At 40.6% G+C, this 13,681-nt stretch overlaps 1 protein-coding gene across 8 annotated transcripts in view; it reads left to right on the top strand.

Moving 5' to 3' along the window:
* ADARB1 (adenosine deaminase RNA specific B1) overlaps positions 1–13,681 on the top strand; it is an 88,279-nt gene that overhangs the window by 60,206 nt on the left and 14,392 nt on the right. For all 8 annotated transcript variants that reach the window (XM_044431680.1, XM_044431682.1, XM_044431685.1 and 5 more), the window contains 3 exons: positions 856–1,004; positions 1,788–1,956; positions 4,453–4,634. In XM_044431680.1, the coding sequence (XP_044287615.1) occupies positions 856–1,004; positions 1,788–1,956; positions 4,453–4,634 (500 nt within the window). The remainder of the gene's footprint in view (positions 1–855; positions 1,005–1,787; positions 1,957–4,452; positions 4,635–13,681) is intronic.

The following is a 13,681-nucleotide window of genomic DNA, read 5'->3' as shown; positions in this document are numbered from 1 at the left end:
TCCTTCCCACAGATCCCATTCTTTGGATCCCCCAGTCTTCTCCTTCCTCCCATCTTCCCTGATATCAGCCCCTGTTCAAAGGAGTCCCACCTGCCCCTGCAGTACCTCTAGCATCCTGTTCCCAAAACCCTTGTCATCTCCCCTCACTTGTCCCTAAGGTCCTACCTTGCCTTTGCCAGTTCCCTGGCCACCTTCTGCAAACTACCCAGCCTCTGCTGCTCTGCCAAGATCCAGAACCCAATAGGGTCATCCCATGAAGGTGGGGAATCCTGTACTGATGAAAGGAATTTCACACATCACATAGTTATATGGAATTTGTTACCACAAAATGGTCACCAAGTTGGATTGCTTTAAAAGGGGGATTAGACAGATTTCTGCAGCATAAAGCTATAGCTACTAACTATGAGAAGCAGTATGCATCTGAATGCCAGCAGCTGGAGAACATGGGTCCATGGATGGTGTTGCATCCATGTCGTACTTGTGGCTTTCTCATGGGCATCTGGTTGGTGCTGTGGGAATAGAATGCTGAACTAGGTAGGCTTTTGGTCTGATCCAGCCAAGATCTTTGTTTTTGTTTTCCTTTGACATGCATCAGGCTGAAATGTAGAGGAAACATGGTTATTATACAGATTTACTTGGGGAAAAATATGAAAACATGTTCTTAAAGTAATGTTGAGGATTACTAGTTGTGAGACTTGGCAAGTGTGAGAACCTGTGGAAGCAGAAATCATCATTAGGTAGGTGTCTCAGTCCAATATTTTCATTTATTATAGCAGATACTACAACACTTTAAATCCAGATATGCAAAACTTTTTATTTTTGAAATGAACCCTTCAGAATAACTTTTTCTTTCAGCAATAAGGAAGATCAACAAAAATCTATTTTTACGAAGTCAGAACAAGGTGGCTTTAAATTGAAAGAAAACGTGCAGTTCCATCTCTACATCAGTACCTCCCCTTGTGGCGATGCTCGGATTTTTTCACCACATGAAGCTGCACAAGAAGGTACGGTTATTTTTCCTTACGTATGGAGGTGCGTGAGATAAAATCACTTACCAACAGTAGCAGTACTCGCTTTCATAATTTATGAGAGTCTTTTCTCTGAACCGTTTAAATTTCCTCACATTATAGAATAAGTGCAGTGAATATAGGATAAATTTTCTTAAGACCATTTACTACATTACAAAAATCATCTTGGAATACATCTGTTATAGAGGTCATGTGTGTGTGAACATGTTTGTTCCTATTTGAAGGTGTTTTGTTATGGAATTGTAAGCCACTTTGAAAGTTTAAATATAAAGGTGTGGTTTTGTTCTAAAATATTCAGACCATAACGGAATTATGAAATGTGCAAAGTAAATCTCGCAAAGGGAGTCTTCAATGTGAATTAGTATAAATGTGATTTTTACAGATTTCTTAATGCATGGCACTGTTTTCCAAACTGCTGTCCCCTTTGTGTTTTTGCTATTTTCTATGTATTCCTTGGGTGATTCCTGATAGAGGGTAACTAGTACAGTCATTGTGCAGCTATTCTGGCTTTCCCTTCATACCAAATTTTCTGTGGTGAGCGGTGTTAAAACACAGGAGGGTTACATGTGAAAGATGTTGTCTAGACTTCTCTTAAAAATCTATGAAAAAGGCAGGATTATAAAAGCCAAGTCTTAGAAGTACCTGCTGTCCGAAATAATTGAAAATAGTATTAAATGTTCTTAAAACACAGTTATCAGGACCAAAATCACTAATGTTTAATTTCATGATTGGTAAACTGTGGCCTCTTCTGTCAATTAGATCAGGGAGACAGACATCCAAACCGGAAGGCAAGAGGACAGTTACGAACTAAAATTGAATCTGGGGAAGGAACGATCCCTGTCCGATCTACAACTACAATTCAGACATGGGATGGAGTACTGCAGGGAGAAAGATTGCTTACTATGTCATGCAGTGATAAGATAGCTCGGTAAGTTGTTTCTCTTCTGTCAAATTGACAACTTGTTTACATTGCTAGACCCTAGATTGTTAAATGTTGCTATTGCTACTTTGCATGCATGAAAAACCATACATGACTACTAGAGCAGCTGAATATCCTTTAGAAGGACAATTTTACACTGTCAAAGGAAAAAAATGTTCATGAATTCCCAGATATCCTTATTTCTACACATGTCTACCTTGGAGATATTACAGGTTCAGTTCCAAACCACCACAATACCACAATAAAGCAAATACTGCAATAGAGCAAGTCACACTTTTATTTGTTTTCCAGTGCATATAAAAGTTATGTTTATATTATACTGTAGTCTATTAAGTGTCCAATAACATTATGTCTAAAAATGTACATACCTTACTTTAAAAATATTGCTAAAATGCTAACCATCATCTAAACTTTCAGGCAATCATAAACTTTTCACTGCTGGAGGGTCTTGTCTCAGTGTTGACGGCTGCTGACTGATTAGGGTGGTGGTTGCTGAAGGCTGGAGTGGCTGAGGCAATTACTTAAAATAAGGCAAGAATGAAGTTTGCCACATTAATCGACTCTTTCTTTCATGAAAGATTTCTCTGTAGCATGCAATGCTGTTAGATAGCATTTTACCCACAGTAGAACTTTTTTTTTCAAATTGGACTCAGTCCTCTCAAACCCTGCTGCTGTTTTATCAACTACATTTATGTAATATTCTAAATCCTTTGTTGTCATTTCCACAATCTTCACAGTAACTTCACCATGAGTAGATGCCAGGGTTGGGTAAAGGTGCTGGTGGAAGGAGACCCAGAACCACTGTCTCTTCTCTTTGAGAAATAATGGAGGACAAGGGAGGTGCCAGATGATTGGAAAAGGCAAATGTTGTTGCTGTCTTAGAAAAGAAAAGAGAAAAGAAAAGAAGATCCTGGGAAGTACATACCAGTCAGTCTGACATGAATCCATGGGAAAATTCTGGAGCGGATTATAAAGCAGTCAGTCTGAAAGCACCTTGAAAACAATGCAGTAATGACTAGGGGCCAACATGGATTTCTCAAGAACAACTCCTGCCAGTCTAATCTGAGTTCATTTTTTGATTGGGTAACCTGTGAACTGTGGGAATGCTGTGGATATAATCTATCTTGACTTCAACAAATCTTTTGACAAAGTAGCCTATGATAATCTGATTAACAAACCAGCTAAAAGTGATAAAGGTAGAAAGACTCTCAGGTGAATCCACAGTTGGCTACAGAATTGGACTCAATGGCTCATCAATGGCACATTCTCAAACTGGGGAGAGGTAACAAGTGGGTTAACACAGGGTTCAGTCCTTGGCCCAGTGCTCTTCAACATTTTTATTAATGATTTGGATGAGGAAGTACAGGGGATGCTTATCAGATTTGCAGACGACACAAAACCAGGTGGGATTGCTAATATGCTGGAAGACAGAAACAAGATTCAAAGTGATGATAGGTCGGAGTGATGGGCTGAAAATAATGGATTGAAATGTAAGAGAGACAAATTCCAAGTTCTGCTCCTAGGAAAAAGAAACCAAAGTACAAGATGAGGAATACTTAGCTCAATACTGCAAGTGAAAATAATTTTGTAATTGTTGTAGATCACAAGCTGAATATGAGCCAACAATGTGATGTCACTGCAGAAAGGGCAATTTTTTTAGGCTACATTAATGGAAATATCACTTCTAAATCACATGAGGTATTAGTTCCCCTTTACTCAGCACTGGTTAGGCCTCATCTGGAGTACTGTGTCTAGTTCTGGGCACCACAGTTTAAGAAAGATGCAGACAATCTGCACAGTGTTCAGAGGAGGTCAACAAGGATGATCCAGGGATTAGAAACAATCCTATGAGGAGAGGTGGAAAGAACTGGGCATGTTTAACCTTGAGAAGACTGAGGAGAAATAAGATAGCAGTCTATAAGTGCCAGAAAGGCTGTCAGCAAGACAGGATCGTCTTAATCACCCCAGAGAGCAGGACATGGAATAACAGGCTCAAGTTACAGAAGGCCATTTTCCAACTGAACATTAGGAAGAACAGCATGACAATGCAACCAATGACCTAGGGTGGTTGAAGCCTTTCCCACTGAGAGGCATTCAAGATGCAGCTGGAGAGCCATCTGAGAGGGATGATTTAACCTGGGATCCTTAACTGAACAGGTGGTTGTACCTGATGGCCCTCTGGCCCCTTCTAACCCTTCTGTGATTCTGATGATATGACACAAGGTATGCTTTTGCAGGAGGCTGAGAAATGAGTTGCAAGAGTAATGTTGGGCTGTGAAGGCAGTGACTTGGTTCAGCACTAATGATAAATTAGAGGTGCAAGAAATCCTGAAATGACACTGTTTCATTTAAATGTACAAGAAGGAAGATGTAGGAACAATGGCACAAGAGAAAATCACAGTCTTCCTCCTATAATTACTCATGTTTGGCTTATTTGCCAACATGAATTGTATTCTTAACTCAATATCATTTGCTTCCTTATAGGTGGAATGTACTTGGTATTCAAGGGGCATTACTTAGCCTTGTTGTGGAGCCAATTTACTTCTCTAGCATTATCTTGGGGAGCCTATACCATGGAGATCATCTATCCAGGGCCGTATACCAACGGATAGCAGAGATAGAAGATCTACCACCTCTCTACATGCTTAACAGACCTTTGCTCAGTGGTAAGGCTATAATAAACCACAAATGGAATTTCTTGTAGTGCTGCCATTTTTAAAAGCATTGCAAATAGATGAGTTACTTTATTAAGGAGAGACACATTTTAGTTATGGAGAATTCAAAGCTGGCATGAACACCGTGTGAGTGATGCTGTAGAGTTTGGCCACAAGCCAATGCTAAGTTAGGCATATTAAGTCACATTGAAATCTATGGGCTTAAGGGCATCTAGTACTGTCTTTGCTTCTGGCTAACTTCCATACTTTATTAGGGTAAATTTAATAATAATCTTTACCGTTTAACTGAGGACAGAATTACACAGCATGTGTAATTTTCTTATGCCTCTCAGAAATGTTTTGAAAAATGCAATGCTGCAATTGAAGCTGCACTTTGAAAGGAAGACTTATGGGTAGGAGTTGATAGGGCTTATTGACTGTTGTGCTACTTTCCCCCAGATGATTCTACTCCTGTTGGTTAAAACATAGGGTTTCTTACATCTATTCCCTAGTGGTAATAAACAGTTTTCACCAGGAGAGACAGCTTAAGATTTAAAAATGCCTTGAAAGTGCATGAGTCTTGCTCTTCAATTTGTATCCTCAGTGGCCACACAGAATAAAAGAATAAAAATCTAAAAGGAATAGCAAAACTGTGTGTAATATACATTTCCACTTTAAACCTTAGTTATGAAATCCCCCCCGCAAAAAAATATTTCAGATGTATTCTTCAGAATTTTTTTCTTTGCTGTTTATGACCCAAATTCCAAGATTTATCAACAAGTTGAACTGTAGACAATAGTTACGGCATGGGAGGTGTAATAAATAGTACATTTTGCATATAGTATGAATTACAAATGTTCCAACAATCTTTACAATTAAGCCATAGTTTCACTAGTTTAGGGGTATGCAATTTGTAGTACCCAGATGTTTTGGCCTTTCACTCCCATTGTCCAAAACTTACATACCAGTGAGAAGATATGATGAGAGTGGCAGGGCAAAACGTTTGGAGGGCCACAAGTTACCCATGTTTGCACTAGTGAATTTCAAAAAAGGCAACTTGCCAGAATCATCCTGTATCATGTACCCACTCTTATAATTAGATAACATAGCAACATAGAAACATAGAAACATAGGGAGTCAGAAGGATCCTCCTAGGCCATCTAGTCTGACCCCTGGCTCCAGCTGGCTCTGCTCAGGTAATACCCAACATATGCTTGTCCAGCCTTTCTTGAACACTCACCGATGGGGCTCCAGACACCTCCCATGGAAGCCCATTCCATATCCTAGGGTCCTAACCACCAGGAAGTACTTTCTGATATCCAACCTGAAGCCTGGTTCCTTGAACTTTGCCCCTTTGGACCATGTCCATTCCTCCACGGCAGGGGAGAGCAGGTCACAATCCTCTACCTTGTGATACCCCTTCACATACCTATATGCAACTATCAGATCCCCTCTGAGTATCCTCTTCTCCAGGCTGAAAAGACCCAGTTCCCTCAATCTCATATGTCATCCCCCACAATCTGGCTGCCATCCTCGTGACCCTGCACTGAACTGGTTCTAACCTAGCTATATCTCTTTTATAATGTGGAGTCCAGAATTGGACACAGTACTTCAGCCGTGAGTGCACCAGAGTCTTACAGAGTGGTACCAGCACCTCTCTGGATCTGGAAATCACGCCTCTGGTTATATATCTAAGGGTGGTGTTTGCCTTCTTAAATGCCACTTCACCCTGTCTGCTCATGTTTAGCTTGCTATCAATAAACATCTTAAGATCCCTTTCACAAGTGCTGCTCTCCAGCCACTTGTCCCCCATTCTGTACCTATGGCACCTATTCCTGAGTCCCAGGTGCGAGACCTTGAACGCCATCCTGAGTGCCTGCTCCTCCATTGTGGCCACCACCCCCACTTTGATATTGTCTGCAAGTTTGGTCAGCAGACTGGTTACCCCCTCCTCCAGGTTATTGATAAAGAGGTTGAACAGAATTGGTCCCAGAACTGAGCCCTGGGGGACTCCACTAGTCACCAGCTCTCATCCTGATGATTCTCCACTGAGATCTGATCATTTCATAGAAAATTAGTCATCTCAACATTAATGCAGAACTATGAGAAGCAAGATTTATATCAAGAAGCTTCCCCCGCCCTGAAGTTTTTATCCCCCCTCTTCTTGTTTGAAAAGAAGAACTAAATTATGAAAGCCTGCTTAATATACGTATTTTACTGTAGATGGCCTTGCTTTACGAGAGATGATTGCCTAATGAGTGGTAAAGTTTGATGGGGTGGCAGACTTCAGGACTAATCGGTGCCTCCTTGGGTCCCAATTCAGCCTTTTCCAGAAGATCACGACTCTTTCTCTCAGCATCAGTTTATCTTTCTCCCTGCCTCTCTTTCCTGGCCTGCCGCTGGAATGTGAGCTTCCAATAGCTTCCCTAAAACTGAGTTTGGCCTTCAGGCAGGAAGCAGTTCCCCACCATGCTTACTGGGGTCAAGGGTTGTGGGTATCGTTCTCAGGTTTCAAGCTTTTGGCGTTGCAGTGATCATTCTGAGCATGCTCTGATGAGTAAAACAAAACCAGAGAGTGTTTACCCCATTGACTATAGGTATCCCCCGGTCTGGAGCTGAAAAATAGCCACCTTCACCTTTACAACCATAACACAGAGAGCAACATGGTAATGGTCAAATTAACTATGAGGAAACTCCAGATGCAATGTTGTCCAAGATTTTTTTCTCTGAAACATTTACATTTTCCTCTAGTGACTGCTGTTTCTGTTTGAGCAAGTAATTCTGAACGTGGTCTTCGTTAAAGTTAATTTTAAGGAATGTGTCGTATGTGGTGAAGTTCTTTTACTGCAACATGGAAATTACTTAACAACATGGGATAAAAGTATGTCCTGTGGGAATGGAAAGAGCACTCAACTATTCAACACTCTTGAATCCAGACTCAAGCTTACCTGTTCTCAGGGGTCTGTAACTATTCAGAATAAAAGACATTATCTTAGCTTGGTGAAATCTCTCTTCCCTTCCACCCACAGAGAAGTGTGTTAGGTCTCACTATTGCTTCTCTTACTATTGCAGATACTTGAACAGCTCACATCATTTAACAGTGTGACAGTTGATTCACAATTTCTGTGTCAGTAATCAACTGAAATGGATGGAGAGAACTACCCAGCTACCCTTGGTTGTATTTTTCTTCTTGTCATCAGACTCTTTTGTATGCAGCTTTGGCTTAAGTTAGCATGGCAGCCAACTAGCCTGCATGACTTAAATACAGTAACCCAACCCTCGAAAATCACTTTTTTTTTTTAAAGGAAACTGAGTAGGGAATTGATTAGGCTGATTGACTGGGAACAGAAAGTGGTGAGGGATGACTGACCCGTTCCCCATTCATATTAAATGTGCTGCTGACAGGGGTACCTTCGTGCAGACTGGACCAGGTTGTACAGGAAATGGAAAGTTTTGTAGGGGTCCAGAGTAAGTAGCTTATGTCACTTGTACATGTGAGAATAGGAATATTTTCGAGGGTTGATGAAATTTTGTTGTTGCCCAGACAGCTGCTTCCAGACCCCATCAATCCTAAGAATCCTTTGGCTAAATTCTGACTGATCTGGGTTACATATAGAGCATTTTCCATTTACTCTCTCTAGCTTGTGGTATAGTTGTGTCTTGGGGCAGTGAGTCAAACTGCTTAGTAAGAAGGGTTTTGATAGTAAAAGGGAGTCAAACCTGATGGAAAATGGGTAAATGGAATGGGTTGGTGTAAATTTAAGAACCTAAACAGCATTTATATTAAAGGGCATTCTGGTGGCATATTTTGAATCATTTATATTAGGGTGGATTACTTGTGGCTCACAATATATTTTGGCCTACATCTCCCATGATCCTTTGTCATTGGCTTTGTGGGCTATAGCTGGTGGGAAGTGTAGGCAAAAACATTTGGAAGGCCAAAAGTTGCCACTTCTACATCGTGCAGTGCATTTTTAAAATATGTAATAACTCCCTGAAAATTGAAAATAAGCAATTTCTTTTTGAGATTTATTTTTCCACTGCTATGTGCATTGCTTTGATTTGCAGAGCTTGGCTATTCGCATGTAAATCTCCGTTTTTGAGAGGGATACAGCATGCTTTTACAAATAATGCTATTTTATTTTCCAAATGAGATGTATGGTCTCAGAACTATAAGTGTATTAACTCTTACTATGAATTTTAAAATCTGCTTATAATATAGATCCCCCAAGCTGTGACATTGCCTTATGCAAATTTTGGCAATTAATTAATAATTCAAAGAGGGCTTTCTCTGTTTATCTATCATGAAATATATCTAAAAATGCTATGGTACCTTAAATAAGGTTAAAGGTATGGCAGCATGAATTTCTGTCCTTCTAAACCTGCTTCATCAAATATGCGAGGTTAGCATTTAAGGTTTTAGAAATATAGACAGGTCTAGGTACAACCACCCTTTACAAGCTAGTATTGCAATATGCAAGTATATTTGATCTTATATCCCATACCTTGGAGTAAACTCCATCAAACCATTAGGGCTTGCTTCAGAGCAGACATGCATAAGAGTACACTATTAAGAACAAATGCAAGAAGTTTGCTAAAATTTTCGGTTGAAGAGAGGCAGAAGAATGTGAACATAGGTATTTAAAAACTGAGAGACAGGAAAAACTAAATGGTGAAATGGAAGCTCATGCAGAAGGACTTTCTTTTATACCTGCAATTTCCTACCCTCTCAGATGTCCTGTGGAAGGACCCCAGTTCTCTGGAGCAGGTATTGAGGGACTGCAAGGGGAGAGGAATTACCCCCTCCCTTTGTGGTGGTAGATCCCACCCACAGGTTATTTTAACAGATTTAGAACATTTAAGACAACATTATTGTTATTCTCCCATCCTGTCTTCTTTGCGTACTGATTTTTAAAATTCTGAAAAAGAAATGATTTTGCTTTTCAAACATAATATGCAGTCCATGCATACTTTTCCTTTGTAGCTATTTCATAGCTGCTTGTTGGCATTTCCTCATTGTCACAACATAGTATGCTTGAAAACTCCACTTTTTTTCCTCATGATGTAAGTTTTTCTCATGCAATTAATATCTTACTTTTTTTCATTCCCAAGGAAGATACCAATCTTTCCACACATTTCATTGGTTTGGAACTCTCAAGATTTTGGGTGCAAGTTATAACATGGAATTTAGAACAGCAATTTCTTTTAATTAGAGGCATTATTGAAGATAAAAATGCTCTTTTTGCTCTTTGATGTGTATGGGAAACAATAAGGGTTGCAGTTTGCTCATCTATTGTGCTTTAAGATGAGATCTCTTAACTTAAGCTTTTCTCCTTGTTGAAACTTTAATACATCACTGAAGATCTTTTCTGACAGACATAGGAAATGAAATCAAAAAGAAATATTTTACTTTATACAATAGGGGAGAAGGTCTAAAATACAAGCAAGCCTTCTAAACAGATGTTTTTTATTATTAAACAGTTTAATTTAAATTAAATCAGGCAATACCATTAACAATTCTGTAGAGGCTGATTACAAATCTTTATTGTTTGAAACAGAAGGTTATTACTTTTAGGACACAACTGTATAAGCTTGTGAGAGAAAATAGGATTATTTGGTTTTCCCCTCCAAAAATTAAAGACATTGCTACAGCTTTATAAGTGGGGACTCCGAGATCCAGTCCTGCCTTGTTGAAGAAAGGGCCATGGTTGCTGCTTCCTGAGCCCACGAATGCACCCTGAATGACCTCTGAGAGGTCAAAAGCGGGTGGAAAGGAAGAGGCAAGACTGGGCTATACAAAATCTTATGACTGCTTCCAAACCCTAAAGATCATACTGGGAAGGGAGCAATCAAAGCAACAAATTGGATTATTTCATCTCTTAATAATTGCACAATAGTTACAGGTCTAGTACTTATTTATTATTATCGTTATGTATTATTGTCATTGATCTATAGCCTTACTTGCTAAAAAGACATGAAGATCACAGTGTAAAACAATTTAGAGCAAGTAAAGCAACAAAAATAAAACCTTAAGAACAGTAAAAATCTTGAAAGCCCAAACAGAAAATATCACCCTTTACACCATTCCAGTCTGCCCCTGGAAACTAGTGGATTCAAATAGTTTCCAGAGGGCTCCAGCTGGTGTGGGTGGCACTGCTATTGAAATCCTGATTGATCTGTGGAATGCAGAAATTACCCAGAAGGTTGATATGATTGCTCCAAACCAGCTTCTCTGAAATAAAGGACATTCTGCTCTGTGGTATACATCTTTATCTGGGAGTGATGAAGCAAATAGGAAATGGCTTGAAGGCAGATAAAAAAGACACCTAGTGGATGCAATCAAATATTAGTGTGCAGCTACAGTTGCATATATTTAAGGACAGTGGGTGTGCAAAAAAACAAAAAGCCCCAGCATATTGCTGCCTCTGAGTCCTCTGCATGCCACCCACTGTCCAGGGACTGTTACCTGCTGGCCACAAAGATACTGTTGATCTTTCTGAGGCCCACTGTGATATATCTGCTGGGCCCTTCCAAATAAAATATCCTGCATCCACCAAGGCTTAGCATTCAGTATTTCAGCAGATTCATATACTAAGGTATTCAGAGCACAGCCTTGTCCAGTTTTCCTGCCTGAGTTTCAGTTGGTTTATCTGAGGGATATTGATAAGTGCTTAATGTAACCTTGTTCCTCTTGGCTTATAAAAACAGCAAGGAAGGGACTGCCAGCTGAGCCTGGGAAGCGAGGGATTGGTCTCAAGCCACATAAAGGAGGAGGTCATGGTGAGACCCCTCCTTGGACTCTTAATTTAAGGCCAATGGTAATTGTTCCTTTCTTGTCAGGGAAAAGGCCTTGGCTTTCAGTGTCATTGACCATGGTATCCTTCTTGGACAATTGTCTGAGTTGGGAGTGGGAGAAACTTCATTACAATGGTTTCACTTCTCCATACTATTCAATATTTACATGAAACTGTTGCACATGGTCATCTGGAGCTCATTGTCATCAGTATTTTTACTTTTCATTTTCTTCAGATGAAGCTGAAAATCAGTGTGTGGTTGCAGCAATGGTTTCCGTGAGGACTAATGCGTTAAAGCTCAATCCAGACAAGATTAAGATGCTGCTAGTGGGTGGTTCTTCTGAAAGGACAGAAGGATTTTGACCTGTTGTGCCTTGAGTACATATAGATACACACACTCACACATGTATATACCTGTACATATGCCTTCTCCCATATATACCTACACCCTCCCCTCATTAAGATCTCAGCAGGAGACCCTTCTAAAATAGCCATTCCTCAAAGAGGTGAGAGGGATGGCAAATAGAAGAAGGACCTTCTCAGTGGCTGCTCCCCATTTATGGAAAAGGCTTCCCAGATAACATCACCTGGTGCCAACATTGCTTCTTGGTGTCAGGCAAAACCATTTCTCCAGGTATTTTAATAACTGATTTAAATTGCTTAGTTATGTTGTTGTATATGGTTGTCTGCTCACTTGATGCAATTTTGAATGGCTATTGTTAAATTGCTGTTTTATATATGATTTTTTTAAGCCGCCTAGTGATTCCTGTTGGAATAGTTGGTGGCATGCAAATGAAATAATAAATAAAATCGGGTTGTACACCCCCTGAAGGAGCAGGTTCATAGACTGTAAGTTCTTCTGGATCCATCTTTGCCATTTGAGGTTCAGGTGACCTCAATGGCACAAGGTTTCTATTACTAGCTTCAGTTGGCAGTCCAGCTATGCCTCTGTCTGGATAAAGTTAACATGGCTTCAATATGTTAACTTACGGCAATGTGTTCTACATGGAATTGTCCTCAAAGGTAGCTGAGTACTTGGAGTCTCTGTAAAATATGGCTGCTAGGGGACCCAAGAAGGTCTAAATACATCATACCAATTCTGGCCGACTTGAACTGACTGTCTGCATGTTTCCAAGCACAATGCAGGGTGCTGGTTTTGATCTTTAAATCCCTACATGACTTGGAACCACCATGCCTCTATAGTCATTAACACATCTGTAGCCTTGGATGATTGCCATAGAAGAACCCTAGCATACAGGAGAGGCTCAGGAAGTAGAAACAGGGGAAAATATCCTCTGGTGGTGCCCACCTCACAATTATTGTGGACCAATCTCTCAAATGGGCCCAACCTAGCATTCCTGACCTTTTGCTACTCAGGCATTTGGCAGCCTAGGATGGAGTTTTAATCAGGTCTTGGATCATAGAATAGTAGAGTTGGAAGGGGCCAAGAAGGCCATCGGGCCAACCCCCTACTGTTGCAGGAAAGCAATTTAAAGCATCCCACTTAAATGGCCATCCAGTTCCTTTTTTAATGTCTCCAGTGTGGGGGAGCCCACCACCTCTTTAGACAGCTGGTTCCACTGTTGTATTACTCTGACAGTGAGGAAGCTTTTCCTGATATCTAGCCTGAATCTGGGTTGTTGCAGTGTGATTTGATTATTCTGTGTCCTACACTCTGGCATCAGCAAGAAGAGAACTTGACCTTCCTCTTTGTGACAGTTTTTGAAGTACTTATAGAATCATAGAATACAAGAGTTGGAAGGGGTCATGAAGGCCATCAAGTCCAACCCCCTGCTGTTGCAGGACACCATGTTACACTGTCCCACTCAAATGGCTGTCCAGTTTCTTTTTGCATGTCTCTAGTGAATTGTGGTGCTGGAAAAGACTCCTGCAAGTCCCTTGGACTGCAAGGAGATCAAACCATTCAGTCTGAGAGGAAATAAACCCTGACTGCTCTTTGGAAGGCCAGATACTGAAGATGAAACTCAAATACTTTGGCCACCTAAGGAGAAGGAAGGACTCCCTGGAGAAGAGCCTAATGCTGGGAACAATAGATGGCAAAAGAAGAAGGGGACAGAAGAAGGGGAAAGCAGTCGGTGTGAGCTTAGGTGGACTCTGAGGGATGGTAGAGGATAGGAGAGCCTGGAGGAATGTTGTCCATGGGGTCACGATGGGTCAGGTGTGACTTCGCAACTAGCATAGCGTAGCATAGGGTGGGAGAGCCCACCACCTCTTTATGCAGCTGGTTCCACTGTCATATTGTTC

This window comes from Varanus komodoensis, unplaced genomic scaffold (assembly GCF_004798865.1).
Source record: "Varanus komodoensis strain SLA01 unplaced genomic scaffold, ASM479886v1 scaffold23, whole genome shotgun sequence".
Taxonomy (NCBI): domain Eukaryota; kingdom Metazoa; phylum Chordata; class Lepidosauria; order Squamata; family Varanidae; genus Varanus; species Varanus komodoensis.
The sequence above is the reverse complement of the archived record's forward strand: the minus strand, read 5'-3'. Positions and strand labels throughout refer to the sequence as shown.